At 46.6% G+C, this 17,065-nt stretch overlaps 1 protein-coding gene across 14 annotated transcripts in view; it reads left to right on the top strand.

Moving 5' to 3' along the window:
- Positions 1-17,065, top strand: part of KLC1 (kinesin light chain 1) — a 60,474-nt gene that overhangs the window by 30,278 nt on the left and 13,131 nt on the right. For 8 of the 14 annotated variants that reach the window (XM_027568915.2, XM_027568913.2, XM_027568914.1 and 5 more), the window contains 9 exons: positions 171-396; positions 4,391-4,478; positions 5,101-5,202; positions 6,575-6,748; positions 6,895-6,994; positions 9,808-9,857; positions 9,937-10,004; positions 10,584-10,692; positions 13,242-13,403. In XM_027568915.2, the coding sequence (XP_027424716.1) occupies positions 171-396; positions 4,391-4,478; positions 5,101-5,202; positions 6,575-6,748; positions 6,895-6,994; positions 9,808-9,857; positions 9,937-10,004; positions 10,584-10,692; positions 13,242-13,403 (1,079 nt within the window). The remainder of the gene's footprint in view (positions 1-170; positions 397-4,390; positions 4,479-5,100; positions 5,203-6,574; positions 6,749-6,894; positions 6,995-9,807; positions 9,858-9,936; positions 10,005-10,583; positions 10,693-13,241; positions 13,404-17,065) is intronic. The other 6 variants (XM_027568921.1, XM_027568918.1, XM_027568916.1 and 3 more) reach the window with 1 other exon arrangement.

Here is a 17,065-nt window from a genome sequence, read left to right as displayed (position 1 = left end):
CCGACACGTTACTGATGTCACCCAGCCTGCCTGGGGAGCGCTGGGTGGGTTTCCTCAGCGTGGGGGTCACATGCCCTCCGGGACCAAAGCGAGAGAGGAAGGGTCTAATGAATGCTCTCGTCCGGATACTGTCCTTGGCGCACATGCGACCTGAAACCTTGTCCGTACAGTCCAGCAGCAGCACAGCAGTGCGGCGGCGGCCGCGCAGCAGGGTGGCTACGAGATCCCAGCGCGGCTGCGCACTCTCCACAACCTGGTCATCCAGTACGCCTCTCAGGGGCGCTATGAGGTGGCCGTGCCGCTCTGCAAGCAGGCCCTGGAGGACCTGGAGAAGACTTCCGGCCACGACCACCCGGATGTGGCCACCATGCTGAACATCCTGGCTTTGGTGTACAGGCTAGTACTTTCATTCTATCCCCTAGTTTTATCTACCGACAGTATTTTTAATGAACTTGCCCTTAAATATGTTTCTGTAAACCTGTATAAGCTCTCTTCACCAGCTTCATTGGTCACGTCTCTTCAAACAGCCAGGGGGTTAAATTCAAAATATTCAGCAAGCTCTATGGCAAAGGTATCTCACCCTGTGGAACAGATGGTGCCCGAAACAACCCAGGTCAGCCTTTCTAGAATAGCCCAAATGCACCCTTCACTCGGGTCAAACTAAATTCTTAATTTTTCCACCAGACCCTGTGTACCAGGTTCCTTTTGTCCAGAAGAGCCTTCCCACCCTTCTAGAGCCTTGTTAGCTCTCTCTCCTTTCTGAGTCTCAGGTTCCACTTGCCCTTTGCCCCTGTTGTGCCCCCAGAGCCCTTAATCCCTGCCTCTCTTCTGGCATTTCTCCCTGCGCTTGGTGTCGGGATTATTTGAATTTTGTTCTCTCTTCTCTTGGAATAGTGTCCCTGAAAGTTGGGGACCAGCTTGCATCTGTGTCCCCACTTTTCACATCACTGTAGCATGCTTCCTCACTTAGGGGCCCTGGGTGAACACGTTGAAGGGGGAATTAAGGAATTTGCCCTGAGGCACAGGGAGTGATGTGTTGGAGCCCTTTGTGTGTGTCTTTTGGCTGAACTCACCTGAATTAGAGCAGATGTGGGTGAGTAGGGACCGAGAAGGGAGAAGTTACAGCAGGATTGGTTTGCTGGAGCCCTTTCAGTTTTGTGGGTTGGGATTAACAGATGCGTGTTTTTCATTGGTTTGGTTGTCCCCATTCAACATTTTTGGACACCCAAGTATAGGTCAGACGGGGCTGGTTCCTGTGAGGCCCTAGAGATGAATGAATATATGGTTCCTGTCCTCGGGGAGAAAGCAGAACCTTGTATTTATAGTCAGGAGAATTCAGGTTGTGTCTCTGCTAGATGGCCACGAGACAGAGGGTGTTGTCGAGAGCCCTGGGCTTTTCCGAGCCTCGGTTTTCTTGAATCTAAAATGGAGGCAGTTATAGTCTCCACTCAGAGGTCCAAGGGAGGACTGTAGGCACATGACCGGTGGTGTTGCCCTGCAGGCATGAAATGCTCAAATAGCATTCTCTAAAGGAACTTACGACCTTGTTTAGAAGATAGGCTGTTTACATTCATTATGTTGTTATAGAAGCAGAGAGACTGGGTTCTGCTAATAAAATAACACAGAAGTTTTCACGGAACAGAAAGATTACTTCCAGTTGAGAGGATGAGGGAAGGATTAATGGAAGGGCGAGAGCAGCGCTCCAGGGGCCTCGAAGGGTGGGTAGGATTTTAGCATGTGGAGATGGGAAGGGGTGTTGTGTGTGTTTGGGGCTTACTCCGGAACCTAGTTGGCAAAGCTTGACAGCGCCTGAGAACAGTTGTAAGAGATGGGGCAGGGAGAAGCTGGGCCTGACTGTGGAGGCCCTGTGGGCAGTGCTGAGAGGTGCTGGGGGGGGGGCAGCAGGCTCCTACTTGGGTCTCACCAGAGTCCCTCTGGCATTGTGCGCAGGACAGAATGGCAGCCAGGGCCTGGAGGCAGGGCAGGATCCTAGGAATACGGAGATGGGGTCTGAGCAAGGCGGGGACGGTGCAGAGGGAGGGGGCAGGGAGTGGCTCAGGGAAGAGAAACGAACTGATCCGGCCATTCATCAGAGGAGTGATTTCTTCACGAAACACACCACCACCAGAAAGAAAGCAGCCTTTCACGCCGTGTCCGCGGCCCTGCGCATGCTTGTCCCGCAGTTAGCCTGCCGTCTTCCAGGGCAGCGTAGCGCACTGTCTTGCGTCTGGTCCTGACCTTTTTTGACAGTTTCCCCGTCAATGGACATTTAGGTTATTTGCACATTTTTACTGTTACAATAGTGTAGGGATTCCTTAGTCACGGGTATTTACATTTAAAATCTTGACAGATGATGCCAGTTTCATTCCAAAAGGTTTTTTAAACAAAATTTGTGTGCACTGGTGCACCTGGTTGGCTCAGTCGGTTCCTGAGTCAGAGCATCTGACTCCTGATCTCAGGGTCGTGAGTTCAAGCCCACATTGGGCGTAGATATCATTCAAATAAATGAAACTGAAAACAGTTTGTATGCACTAACATGAAAATTTCTGGCCAACGCTAGATATTATTATTATAAATGAGTTAAATAAAAAATGCACGTAGGGTTGTTGTCGTTCCATGGTCCCACGCTTACCACTGTGTCGGGCAGTGGGAATTCCGGGGCTTCGCTGCAGTCTGGTGTTTTCCCTTAATGCTCTGGCTGAGGGGTTACTGTGTCAGTCAAAAGTCAAAAAACAAATGGATAGCTGCCTGTACATTCGCATTCATATTCAGGACTGCACCCTGGCCTGTAACTCCTCTCCCCCTTCTTGTGTTAGGGGACATTTAATTTTAAGCTTTTGGGGGAAGGGCATAATATACTGATAAACATCTTTAGAAGTTTTTCCTGAGATTTTGGATTTTTTTAAGGATCAGTTCCTAAAATGGGTTAGAGTCTACACAGTCTACGCCTGGTACCTCTTACCAAACTGCTCCTCAGGAAGGCAGCATCCTGTCCCTGCTTCAGCCTCACCGTCCCCACCAGCGCAGTGTGGCTTGACCCTACACTTCAGTAAGGCAGGAGCAGAGCACTGTGGTTGCCTTCGTATTTCTCTGGGTATTTTTAGTCATTTGTGTCCTGTGAATCTTCCATCATCTTGCCCATTATTCTTCTAGGATTTTTATGCGTGCAGTGGTATACTTTTGTTTTCATTTTGAGTTTGAATTTCCTGGTGGGCTAGTCAAGTGAGTGCGGGCCCCAGAGCCAGAGCCAGAGTTGCTGGGGCGGGGCTGGTTTTAGTGTGTTCTGGCTGACGGTGACGGTCATCGGTGTGGGGCCACACCTGAGCACCAGTGCTGTTGCTCTTGCTGGGACCTCACTTTGGCTAATTAATTAATAGCCTTTGACATTTTAGGGCCCGTCACAGTTTAGAAAAGTGCTCAGTACATCTTGCCTCATTTAGCTGCCACACGCTTTTAGGTAGTTCTTGTTACTGGTTATAACTGTCTCTAGTAGTTCTTGAGACTTTCTGTCATACTTGCTGCTTTTCACAAAACTTATGAGCCAGTTTATCAAGTGTAGTGGGGTAATTGAAGAAAATAATCTCAATACACTTGGACAGAATTAGTGTGCTTCAGAGGTTCCAGAGGGCCATTAACCCTTTCCGTGTCTTGTAGGGCAGTCTGGCTTCTGCAGGGCAAAGCCTTGCTGGGCAGCTGTTATTACACAGTTAAGGAACGCGTGTGCTCAGTCTCACAGAGCAAATAACTCTCCTGTGATCACATTGTCGGTACACAAACCAAGGAGGGCAAAGGCTGGGGCTGGGCTTTCTGTCCTACTGCAGTCAGAAGCCTCCTCCTTCCTCCTTTACTCAAGCAAACAGTGGCAAATATGTACCAGATTAAGACATTATAATGTATTTATTTTTAACAAGCTTTTTCATTATACACGTAGCATATCATTAGCTTCTTAGAGCAACTCTGTAAGTTAGGTAATACACTTTCTAGATGGGTCGTTGGGGACTGTGGGAGGCTGCTTACTATCCCAAAGCCTTGTAGCCATTAACTGGCAGAGCCTGGGCTCAGACCCTGGGGTCAGTTTTGTCTGATAGCAGGTGAAGCTCTGGCGGCCTTCTGGACCAGCTCCCGTACTCTGTGTGGTGTGGGGGCAGTGTTGTCTCCATGACCTGGAGGGGAGAGCCAGGTTCCAAAGCTAATCAGGCCTGATTCCAAGCTCACATTATTGGTGGAGTCTTTCTCTTCTACGCTAGAGGTGTTTTTAATCGTTTTAATAGTGGACGTTTATTTTTTAAATAGCTCAAACTTAACTTTTATTTCTGTAGTTTCAAAATTACATTTTAAAAAGACGTAGTAAGTTATATCCAAAACACTTAATGTATGTTTTTCAATTTAGAGACCAGAATAAATACAAAGATGCTGCTAATCTACTGAACGATGCCTTGGCCATCCGTGAGAAAACTTTGGGCAAAGATCATCCCGCGGTGTGTATATCTGGTTCTTTCCTTCTTTTTATATTTCATTTTCCCTAATATATTTTTTTATTCAACTCATTTTAATATTAAACTCAACAGGGAAGGTTTAAGAGCTGCCTTTTCACTAGATGGCGCAGGTAGGAATCTTCACTTACTCAGTACCAGTGCTGAGCTTCGGGGCTGGTGGCTCTGATGTTCAGCCTATGTCAGTGCACAGTTAACTTGTTCATCGTCACCGCTTCACATGGATCACGTACTGTATCTTTTTATTCTAAATCAGATTGCATGTACTTCTGTAAATTTCTCTAAAGAATTTATATTGTCTTTTTCTTAAAATCTGGCCAGATTTGCAAACAGATCTGTGTTTGGGTTGGCTTTGTGGCTTCCAGTGAAATTAAAAAATCAAGATCACGGTGTTATTGTTGATTGTTTAATTTTAGTATTCTCCAATTTACTTTGTATAATCTATAGTGTATAGTGAATTGCTCTTTTGCTTTTAACTGAAGTCCTATTCCTTCACTTAGTGGAGAGCACTTCATTGTGCAACCTGGATATTGATGAGCATGTGATATCTGAAGTCCTGTCTGTTGCTGTTGTTTACCATTCTCTGCTGTTCTCTCTGTGTTGGCAGGTGGCAGCAACTCTGAATAACCTCGCAGTTCTTTACGGCAAAAGAGGGAAGTACAAAGAGGCCGAACCGCTGTGTAAAAGAGCTCTGGAGATCAGAGAAAAGGTGCGGGCAAAGGAAGGGGTGCTCATTGTCTTAAGATGCAGCATTTTAAGTCTTGAGGAATGACCACTCTGGTATATTATGACTGACCATTTACTGAAAATAATTCATTTGATGAAGGATGAGGTGGACAGCCCACAAAACACAGCTAGATGAGCCCATTCAGACCGATGTTTAAGAGGAGTGAGTGGGTGTTCAGGGGCACCTGGGTGGCTCAGTCACAAGCGTCCGAGTCTTGGTTTTGGCTCAGGTTATGATCTCAGGGTCGTGAGATCAAGCCCTGCATCGAGCTCTGCGCTCAGTGCAGAGTCAGCTTGAGATTCTCTGCCCCTCCTGCTCACACGCACACGCCGCTCTCTCTCTCTCTCTCAAAAATAAATAAATCTTAAAAAAAAAAGAGTGGGTTTCAGTCTTCGTGCCCTCCCGGCCTGATGTGGCCTAGAAATGACTGCAGGAGGAGGAGCTCCTGAGGACTGGACGTGGAGAGAGAGAAACAGGCTTCCTGCGGAGCAGGGAGCCTGATGTGGGGCTCGATCCCAGGACCCTGGGATCATGACCTGAGCTGAAGGCAGACGCTTAACGACTGAGCCACCCAGGCACCCTGGTGTCATGGGTATTCATGCCAGCGGCTGCAGCCTCTGCTAATCAGGTGTTGGGGAAAATGTGGCTTGTTAATCTCAGCAGGTGGGAGGCTCCGGTGTTAAGTTCAGGCCATGAATGACCAGGGGTAGTATTTTTAATTGGTATTTTCTGTGATTATTTACCAGTAATACTGCGAGACATTTAATTTTTGGGCATATGGCAAGGAATTGGGAAAGGGGAAATAAAAGGGGCTCATCATCAAATTATGCAGGAAAACTTTTCTCATGCCACTATCTGCATGATATTTATGAATTAAAATGGTCAGATTTTGAGTGCAGAGGACCTCTGGGTCTTAGTGGGAAGGTGTATGTAGGCTGAATGCAAGAGCTGGAGATTCCCTTTGAAGGCTTGCACACATAGGGAAGAGTCTTGTGTGATAGCTCGAGTCAGAAAGGGCTCTTCCAGAACTTGGGGGTCATACTGACATAACCTTTATACAACCATTTCCTGGTTTCAGGCTGTGTGTCCTCATGCCCCCTTTGCCAGTCCCCATGTGGGGTTACTATAAGGATGAAAAGTTGAGAGTGTGTAGGGGGATCAGTACAGTCTCCTCCCACCTGCCAAGAGTATGAGTTCTGGCTGTTTTTCTTAGTGCAGAGCCCGGGACTGTGAGCCTGGACGTTGGGCACAGCCATGTTTGTGTTGAGAACGACCCTTTTCATAGTGGGTGGAGAATGGACTGGATGGCACTGAAACAGATTGGTGTTTCTAATACACACTTTTTTGTTCCCAGGTTTTGGGAAAGGATCACCCCGACGTTGCCAAGCAGTTAAATAACTTGGCCTTACTGTGCCAGAATCAGGGCAAGTACGAGGAAGTAGAATATTACTATCAAAGAGCCCTCGAGATCTACCAAACAAAACTGGGGCCCGATGACCCCAATGTGGCCAAAACGAAAAATAACCTGGTATGTGGACAGAGGTGCAGTCTGTGGGTAGAGCCAGAATTGCTTCCTTTTTTGAACTCTGAGCCTTGTTTTGTCATTTAACCTGTAGAGAAGAATGTGTGTTTCATTTACATATGAAGTTACTAAGTACTTTATTTTATTTTAAGGCATCCTGCTATCTGAAGCAAGGAAAATTCAAGCAAGCAGAAACACTGTACAAAGAGATTCTCACTCGTGCACATGAAAGGGAGTTTGGTTCTGTCGATGGTAAGGACTATACTATCGCTTCTAAGCAGATACGGTGGTTAGGATTTATTAAAAATGGTGATTTGCAGCTGGAACTTGGTAATACCCAAGTCGTCATCATATTTTCAAGGTAGAATTCAATTTGAATTTTATTTTATTTTAATTTTTTTAAAGATTTTATTTATTTATTAGAGAGAGAATGATACAGCACACGAGAGGGGGGAGGGTCAGAGGGAGAAGCAGACTCCCCGCCGAGCAGGGACCCCCATGCGGGACTTGATCCCGGGACTCCAGGACCGTGACCTGAGCCAAAGGCAGCCGCCCAACCGACTGAGCCACCCAGGTGCCCTCAATTTGAGTTTTAGAAATGATTTTGCAGATAGCACTGAGAGGAGAGGATGTGACACAGTCTGAGTGATCATAGGCTCATTCATTCATTCATCTATCATCCAACATGGTGAACACCTGCATCCTTGCCCTGGTCACCAATTACTCAGGGTGGTCGTGTGCCTTGTGGTCAGGGGTGATGGGCCACCTGCCCCACATCTCTGAGTTGCCCTCTCCAGAGTCCAGGCTTGCTTTGTGCATAACTGAGAGCACCAACTCCAGAAAACCTCTCTGGAGGCATCAGCACTTCCTGGAATTATTCTGTTATCCTGGTTCTCAAATTGCCAGCAGGGACCAGTAGTATCCGCACCATGTGGGACCTGTCAGAAATGCAAATGGTTGACCCCATCCCAGGCCTGCTGGGTTATTTGTCTAAAAGAGCCAAGGCCTGTCTCCATATTCCTTATATACTTAATATACAGTTTTGGAATAAATATAGGATTTAAAGCACTCAATAAAACAATGTTTGTGTGTTACATAAGGCATTTCCCCCGTGCATCAGGTGTTACATAAGGCATTCGGAATGAGGACAGTTGTTACTGCTGTGCAGGAAACCTCAGGATGCACAGGGAAAGAGGTTTTGCTGAATGTTTTCATTTATAGAGTTGCTAGAAACCACTTGTGAAAAATCTTTGAAGCTTGTTATGTTTTTTTTTCTCTGTTAATAAGTGGAACGGTAAATCTCTTTTTACTCTCAGAACACAGTAATGCCCCAGGCTCACAATTGTGAGCATGGATTCTGTTTGCAGTTGTGGGCTGGGGCAAGTATCCTCACCTAACTGCAGAGGCCGTGTGGATTTTGTAGTGATTCCAGGGCATTTCCTTAATGCTGCTTTTAAAAAATTCTGTTCTTGGGGAATACTTGTTCCCTTATGATTTGCTAGCTGCTTTTTGATAAAAATAGTAGCGTGAAGTCCAGTTGAGCTCTAGTTAAAAGCAGTTTTCCTGTATTTGGGTTTGCCCTCCATGCAAATGTTAAAACATAGGACAGAAGTCATTTTTTCTTTCGGCAAGATGCAGAAGTGTCCTGTTGCTGTCAGCGTGTGACCTTCAGTCTCCCAGGGGCCTCTGCTGCTCACAGTGCACACACTCAGTGCGTGACCTGCTGGGTTGTCTGGGAATCATGCCCAGTTAGCTTGCTGTGCATTTGGCTGTTCTAGCAATAGAATTAGTTCAGTAAAGCTCTGACTGCACTCAGTGCTATTAGTAAGCTTTACATACCGTTCACTCTCCTAGAACCAATATTTGAAATGGGTTTTCATTTTCTTCTGTGACATGGCAAGTGATAATCATACGACTAGCCATGTACTAGTCTTTCCGAGAGGTGGTCTCAGTGTGTAATCATGTTTAATTTTTTTTTTTAAAAGATTTATTTATTTATTTGAGAGAGCGAGAATGAGAGAGAATACATGAGACGGGGGAGGGTCAGAGGGAGAAGCAGGCTCCTCGCTGAGCAGGGAGCCTGAGTGGGACTCGATCCCAGGAGTCCGGGATCATGACCTGAGCCGAAGGCAGTCGCTTAACCACCTGAGCCACCCAGGCGTCCCATGTTTAATTTTCTGAACAGTGTGGTGAAGTGGGTCAAACCTTCACCCATTTTAGGAGTGAGGACACTGTAGATGAAGTGACTGGTCCAAGGTTTGGTTGTTAGTGAGTGGCTGGACCGGGTGTGAGCACAGGTTTCTTCCCCTGGAAACTGAAATAGGTCCTCATTGCAAGAATCCTTGAAAATTCATGCAGAGACGGCACGTGAGAATCACCAATGATTTCAGCACCTAGATACATCTTTTAACATTTGTGTCTTTTTGTGCTGATTGATTTACATATTTAAAACCATATTTTACATACAGTCATGTATACTTATTTTCCCTCATACTTGTACCTCAAGTATTTTTCATAGCATAAAAATTTTTCAGAAATTTCACTTTTGAGATTGCTGATTCTCCATGGTGTGGGCACACTGGTTGTCTAGAAACTTTAGATGGAGTGGTATGGTTAAGGTTCTCAAAAGTTAAGACTTTAAGAGAATATTGATTAGTATCTTTCTCCACTTTGCTCCTGGCGTCTTACCCTTTTCTTAGACTTTTGTTTAATGCTGCCTTTCTCAAATTCTAAATACTCCCCAGCGATCTGTGAGCATTCTAGCGTTAGAAGTCTCATCGTAGGGGCCCAAGCGTTTGTCATTGTCTTGGACGGCTGCCTGCCCTGTGTAGGTACATTGGACTGTGTGTCTTCTGTTCACAGCGCTGCATGTGAACGGCCATCTGCTTGTTTCTTCCACCCTCATAGGCTCCACCGTGAACTTCCTCTGTCCAAGTTGTAAGAAGTAACATCTAAGAAGGATCACATGAGAATCAAAAACCTTGTAATCATTGAAACTTGACAGCCTCTACTCAGTGGGCCCTATCATGCTTCAATTTTATAGTACGTTATTTTTTCTCCCCTAGATGAAAATAAACCCATTTGGATGCACGCTGAAGAAAGAGAAGAATGCAAAGTAAGAATATGCTGTTTTGGGAGATTGTCTAAATTGGATATGTTGCTTTAAAGATAATTATTCACTTGTTAAAATTTAGGGAAAGCAAAAGGATGGGACATCTTTTGGAGAGTATGGCGGCTGGTACAAAGCCTGCAAAGTTGATAGGTATGTTTTTTTTTCTTTAAGATTTTATTTATTTTAGATAGAGCAAGAGCGAGTGAGTGAGCAGGGGGAGGGGCGGGCAGGGAGGGAGAGGGACAAGTGGACTCCACGCTGAGCGCAGAGCCTGACACGGGGCTCGATCTCACGACCCTGAGACCATGACCTGAGCCGAAATCCAAGAGTTGGACGCTCAACTGACCGAGCCACCCAGGTGCCCCAATAGGTATGTCCTTTAAACTGAAGAAACAGAACTGCCCTGGAAGGTGCTAGTGCTTTAAGGGCAGCTTGTAAATGACTGAACGTGGAAAGTTCCTTCAGGTGGTACGTGTGCACAGTCCCATAACTTTGTAAATGAGAACGTACCTACACACAGCTCACTGCAGTATAGGTGAAATGCAGGTTCTGTCCATTACAGAAGAAGAAGAACTTACTAGAATTTTACAATTAAAAAAAGTACTGTAGAAATTTCAAAAATATTTCTCACAGACATATGTCTGTTAGTGCTTTAGATTTTGTGCTATTGATAGTAGTTGTTCTAAAACTTGTATTTAATAGTTCTGTGTATCATGTGCTTTCTTACAGTCCAACTGTTACAACTACTTTGAAAAACCTTGGGGCACTTTACAGACGTCAGGGCAAATTTGAAGCTGCAGAAACATTGGAAGAAGCAGCCATGAGGTCCCGTAAACAGGTCAGTGACCTGCCTTCTGTTTTTAACTCACCTGTTAGACCTTTGAGTGTAATGACTCTTACGTAACTTATCGAGAGCTTGATTTAGAAGTAGGAAATATTTAATGTTTTAGTTTGCGCAAAGAAAATCATATTAAGAGACTGTAACTATGACACCAAAAGCATAAGCGGCAAAAGAAAAACTCGATCAATTAGATTCACCAAAATTAGAAATGTTTGTGCGTTTAGGACACTATTGAGAAAGTGAAGACACCCACAGAAATGGGTGGAAATATTTGCAAATCACATCTGATGAGGACCTAGTATCCAGAATACATAAAGACAGAAGGATCTCCTAGTTTAAAAATGAGCAAAGGAGCTGAATAGACATTTCTCTGAAGATGGCACACGAATGCCCACAAGCACATGAAAAGATATCAGCGTCCTTCGTCGTTAGGGAAATGCAAATCAGACTACAGCAAGATACCACTTCACACCCATGAGGATGGCGCGAATCAAAAAGCAGACAAAGTTGCAGGTGTGAGGGATGGAGCACCGGGAACTCCCCGGGGCCGCCGGCGGGGGTGTAGTTGGATGGTGCAGTCGTCACCGTGACCTGCTACCGTGGCTGCTTCGGAAGGTAAACGGGTCGCTGCCGAAGCGCTTTCCTCCATCCGCTGAGAGGTTGTAGTTAGGCTGAGATGCTGTTTGTGAGGAAACATGGAAAAGGCATACTTGTTGCCCTGTAATGAGGTTTCAGAGTAACGAGTAAATGTATTACTCCGCGGGCATGTGTGTGTCCGTTTGTATAAACTATGAAGAGGATAGGTTTGGGTTCGGTTTCTGTTTTGGGGATTGGAGAGGCAGGTGTGAGTTTTTTCCCTTCCTCAGTGGTATAGATGTCGGCGATGACCACTTTTTGTCTGGGATTAAATTTACCCACATATGCCTGAGAATTCTTTTCTTTCAAAAGAGTCCGTGCAGAGTGATGAGAGAAGGCCTGGTAGAGGTGTGGTAGCAACGGTGTCTCCCTGCCCGTGCCCCGGGAGGACCCCCTTTCTTCGGTCCTTTCATCCTTCGGGGGATCTTCTGACTCTGGAGGGCTGCGTGGGGGAGAGCGCCCTGGGGCGTCAGCAGCCCTGCTGGGGGTTTGGCTGTGTGTGTGCCTCCCCCGGGGGTGGAGCGTGGCTTAGGTGGTCTTGGTGCCCACCTGGCTCTAGAGTGTAGTGACCACTCATCTACAGGAGTCGTGCCTGCAGTTCAGGCTTCGTTTTCAAGTGTTGGGATGGTGTGTATCAAACGAGCCAAGTCTGGGGGATCAGGAGTTGTAGAAATTTATTTATTTTGTTTGTTTATTTTAAAGATTTTATTTATTCATTTGAGATACAGAGAGCATGAGTGGGGTGGGGAGGCAGAGGGAGAGGGAGAAGCAGACTCCCCGCTGAGCAGGGAGCCTGATGTGGGGCTCCATCCCAGGATCCTGGGACCATGACCTGAGCTACAGGCAGACGCTTAACCATCTAAGCCACCCAGGTGCCCCAGGAGTTGTAGAAATGTAAAGGAAGGTTGTCTGTGCTTTACCGGGAACGGTGCCTTCCTGCCGGGTGAGGGGCCACAGTCGGCCTTACTGTCAAGTCACAGCAGTACATCGTCTGCTGGAGGGGTGTGCCTTTTGAGGAGGAAACTACGGAAGTCGGTACAGGTGCCGTACTTGCCCCAGCTGCTGGGGTTAAAATCCCATTTAGAATATGGAACGTGTGGGCGCCTGGGTGGCTCAGTTGGTTAAGCGACTGCCTTTGGCTCAGGTCATGATCCCAGAGTTCTGGGATCGAGTCCCGCATCGGGCTCCTGGCTCAGTGGGGAGTCTACTTCTCCCTCTGACCCTCTCCCCTCTCATGCTGTTTCTCTCTCTCTCTCTCTCTCTCAAATAAATAAATAAAATCTTAAAAAAAAAAAAGAATATGGAACATGTTACATCTGGGTTGTTCGAACTGAAACGCACACAGAGAGGAGCCTCTGCCGTGTTGCAGCTCAGCGATGTTTTAGCTCAAGTGTGCGCGGGCCCTCCCTGCCGAAGTGAGAGGGCTTGCAGCTCTCCTCACTCCTTAACGTGGGTTGGGGGGGCGTGTTGGGGCGTTTTCTCAGCATCCTTCCGTGAGACTTGGCAAGCAGAGAAGTGGAGAGAATTGTACGCTTGTGTGCCTGCCTCCCAGATCCTGTCATGAATGTTCGCTGCTCTCGGGCACATCACCTCCATCGCTCTGTCCACCAGGCCTTTTCTGGGCAGAGCATTTCAAATTTGTATACATCAATACGTTTCCTTGTAAATACTTCAAGTGTGCAAATCACTCACGGGGGAGTCCAATATTTTTCTTTTTTAAATTTGACATCAACTTTACAGAGGGTGAAATGCGTAAGTCTTAAGTATATATTCCTGAGAAGCACTCTTCTGTGTTTAAGAACTGTTTTCGGGTTTTTTTTCCCCCCGGGTGAAGCTTAGCTGTCTTAGAAATCCTTCATCAAAGTTCAGTTCTAATGGCTCCAACCCTTTCCCCCTTGCCTGGCTCCCAGGGTCTTGACAATGTTCACAAACAGAGAGTAGCTGAAGTGCTGAATGACCCTGAGAACATGGAGAAGCGCAGGAGCCGGGAGAGCCTGAATGTGGACGTGGTCAAGTACGAGAGCGGCCCTGATGGAGGGGAGGAAGTGAGTATGAGCGTAGAGTGGAACGGGGTAAGTACAGTACACAGCCGCCGGCGTGCGCAGGCAGGTGCTTGTCTGTCGCCGGGAGGCCGCCTGGGCCAGGCTCCCAGCAGGAGTGCTGTCCCGCAGTTTCCTCCGGGCTTACATGCTAGACACTGTCCTTTTTTCAAATTAAGTATGAATTAAGCTTTTTGTAAGTGCTTATCTTCTGCTAATAATGAAGTCTGTTATTTGTTTGAAGTGGTCATTTTCTTTTCTTTAGGAACCCATGAAAGCTGTTTGGCTTAACTTTGAGCACTTAAATGCTGATTGAGTGTCCTGGTTATTTAGAGCTATAATCCATAACCTGGTTTTATTTTAATGTTAGGATTAGTGTGGCAGAAAACTAACTCGCTTTTTTAACTTACCCATTTTCATTGCTAACTCCAGTGCTCCTAATTTCACTGACCAGGCTGCTGTAGATTTTGTGAGAATTAATTTAAATTTCTTAAAGGGAAATGATGTTTCAAACAGAGCTTGTGTCTAGAGAAGAACAGGCTGGGGCAGCCGCTCTGCACGGCCCACCTCGGTGCTGAATGTCCTGTTCCCACTGAGGGTGCCACGGCTCGTCTCTCCTCACAGGCCTCTGCCAGAGGTTTTCAGATCCAGAACACGTGCCCATGTTTGGACCACGTCACTCCCGGCCAGGTTCTACCTCTGGCTTTCACTGGTTTGACTTCATGGAGATTTTCACCACTGCTGTTTATGCAGTGGTTGCCAAAGAGCGTGTGGCCTCCTGGACCTTTTTTTCTAGTGAATGTTGGTCACACATGGGTAATACTTTTGTACGTTGAGCTGGTGTCTTTGGAATTTTGCTTTTATCAGGGAGAGTTGAATGCAGGATTAGGTGCACGATCAAAATTTTTTTTTTTTTTTGAAGTTGCAGTAGGTGCAGTTTGATTAGGTAATTGTGCAAATGTTTTGCCAAATAGTAATCTTGGGCTTTCCTATACTCTATCTTTTTGAATGTATTTATTTTTGGGATTTTCTAATAGCTGGAGTAGTTTGGTAAGGATGAGACATTTTCTACAATAATGGTAGTGGCCAAAATTTCAGGGAGAGCATCTTTTTGACTGTCTTTATCTGGCAGCTGCCTTGCTTTGGTGTTTCCTGTGCCAAGACAACCAATCAGCATCTGCTTTGACCATTCTCCCATTGGGCAGCAGTCTAACACATAAACAATGATGGCTAGGCCCTCCTCTGCCCGCATCTGGCCACACTGTGTACTGTACTCTCCCCATGATTCCTGTTGTCCTGCATGCCTTGTGGAGAGGGTCATGTCCCTTCTCCAGTCTGTAGAAGCCAGGGTGCAGATTTTGACACTCTTGAATGAAGTTCTTTTTCTTGAGACAGTATTTCTAGGTCAATCTTTCTGTGCAATCCTATAATAAAGTCATTGGCAATGTAGAGTTCTGTTACCATCTTCAAGACTGAGACTCGGTGAGAGAGAGCTGCTTTCCATCCAGTGTGGAGGGCTGGTAGGTGGCTTCCTGTCAGGCCTGCTGCTGGAATCACAGAAGCGGTCCCTCCCCTGAGTGCACGCTTGGCCCTCCTTCCATTTCACATTTCCTCTCTCGCTTTGGACATGCTCTCACTTAGGACACTCACACACGGGGCTTTCGACACCTTTTTGCTTGACTCTTGGACGCTAGAGGCTTTGCGTCTTTGACAGAATCCATCGCAGGGCTCATCAGTTGGCAGTGGTCCACTGGATGAAAGAATCTAGATCCCAGATCTTAGGTCACCCCGTACAGTGATTCCATACTCGCTTTGAGCAGCAGAAGGGGCCCTTTCTTCACAGAGAGTCTGAGATCAAGCAGCAGGTGACTCTAGAACTGCCCAGGTTACCCAGGGGATAGCCGCCCGGGCTGGTGTGCTCACTGCCAGGCCCCTGAGGCCCTTTCTCAGACTCAGCCCATCCCTGCCTACGCAGGAAGGCCTGGCTCTCAGGTTCTGAGAAGGTGGTGCTGAGCTCTCCCGACATTTGGTTGGAATTTTCATTTTCAAAACACACTGTGATTGTTGAAGAAGAGGCAACACAGGCGGTGTGCACTCCCCAGCCTGACTGAGGTGTAGGTATGTGCACCTAAAGGAGCCCACTTTAAGTGTCCCTTTCAGTTCACACGTCAGTCCACTGCAGCCCCCACGTTAGTCTTTGTCCAGGTGTGAGACTAGATGTGTCAGGCCCTCGGAGTGGGAGGGGTTCCTGCAGTGACAAGGCACGTGGTTGGGAATGGCTCCCGCCCACAACCGTTGACCTGTGCACAGCGAGGTTCTGGTGCCGGGCAGTCCGGGTCAGCTAGAAACGGATTGGGGGTTCAGGTGTCAGGGGCTAGATTTGTCAGCTGTAATTTGGTATTTCAAGTTGTGGGTTCTGTAAAGGTGGCTTCGCTGTTCTTTTACTGGTTTGTGTTATTCTAAGAACTCGTTACACATTTATCATGAGAAAATGCCACCTAGATTTATCTTATATTGGGGTTCTGCATTAGATTTTAAGTTTTTAAAAAAGGGTTTCAGTGCCCTTTAAAAAGTTTAAAAACTACTGTAGGGGGAAGCATCGTGTTGCTGTGTGGGGCACTGCTCTTTCAGTGGGAAGGACGGCAGGCCCGTCCCATTGCCGCAGCCGTGTGTGTGAGACCGAGTGGGTGTGACCGGTCCCAGCATTCAGAAGTAACACGTAAGATGGTGAGCAGTGTGGGCAGAGGCCAGGCAGTCTAGGTTCCAACCGCGCCCTGCTGATGGGGAAAGTCTAGGTCAGCACAGATTTCCATGCTGTTAACATATACAAGAAAAGTAGGGTTACTGAATATACTGTAATCATTCCTATGAAATTTCCGGATCAAGTTCTTAGGGAAGTGCAGTTCTGTTCTATTAAAATATATACTATTAATACGGTGATTAAAGGACTTTAAAATGTAACTTCCTCAAACTTATTTTTCATAAATAGTACGCAGAGCTGAAAGTCATTGTCAGGATAAGTCTGAGTTCTCTTTTCTGGTCCCGCTAAAAGCGCAAATGCTGTGTGCAGAGGAGTCCTTTCTGGCTAGCTTGGATTCCCTTTCCCCTCTGTGCACATGGCTGTCATCCCCTCCGAGGGCTGCTGGGGCCATCCCTGGAGCCTGGGCCCCTCGCACACGTGGGAGCCCTGCGCTGCGTGCTTATGAAGTAATCATACTTGCAGCCCTCCCACCAGGGCCCCAGGAAGCATCACGTCCTCCGTTCTGTCCGTCTTCTCCACTCTGACCTTTTCGTTTCCGACTTTTGCCAGTTCTCTGCGGGGCCCTTCAGCAGGAGCCTGCCCCACCCGCACCCCATGGTAGGGCTTGTTTTCCAAAGACACTGAGCTCTTGCCCAAGATGACTGAGGAATGGGATAGTATATGCTGTTAATTAGAAATAAAGCTTTAGTTTTAAAAAATTATATTAGGAAGACAACTAGACTATAACAAAGAAAAAATAAAGACTAAATCACCTGAACCCTATAGATCATAATTGTTGCCATGCGTTTCTTAGCCAGTACACTACGCTATTCATTTCTGTTCAGAAACCCACTTTTTTGATGTATTTCATGGCAATATAAACAAGTAGACTGTTTTTGAAAGAGTTACAATGCAGGAGACCTCCCAACCCTCCAGCTCTTACTGAATAGAAATC

Source organism: Zalophus californianus, chromosome 6 (genome assembly GCF_009762305.2).
Source record: "Zalophus californianus isolate mZalCal1 chromosome 6, mZalCal1.pri.v2, whole genome shotgun sequence".
Taxonomy (NCBI): Eukaryota; Metazoa; Chordata; class Mammalia; order Carnivora; family Otariidae; genus Zalophus; species Zalophus californianus.
The sequence above is the reverse complement of the archived record's forward strand: the minus strand, read 5'-3'. Positions and strand labels throughout refer to the sequence as shown.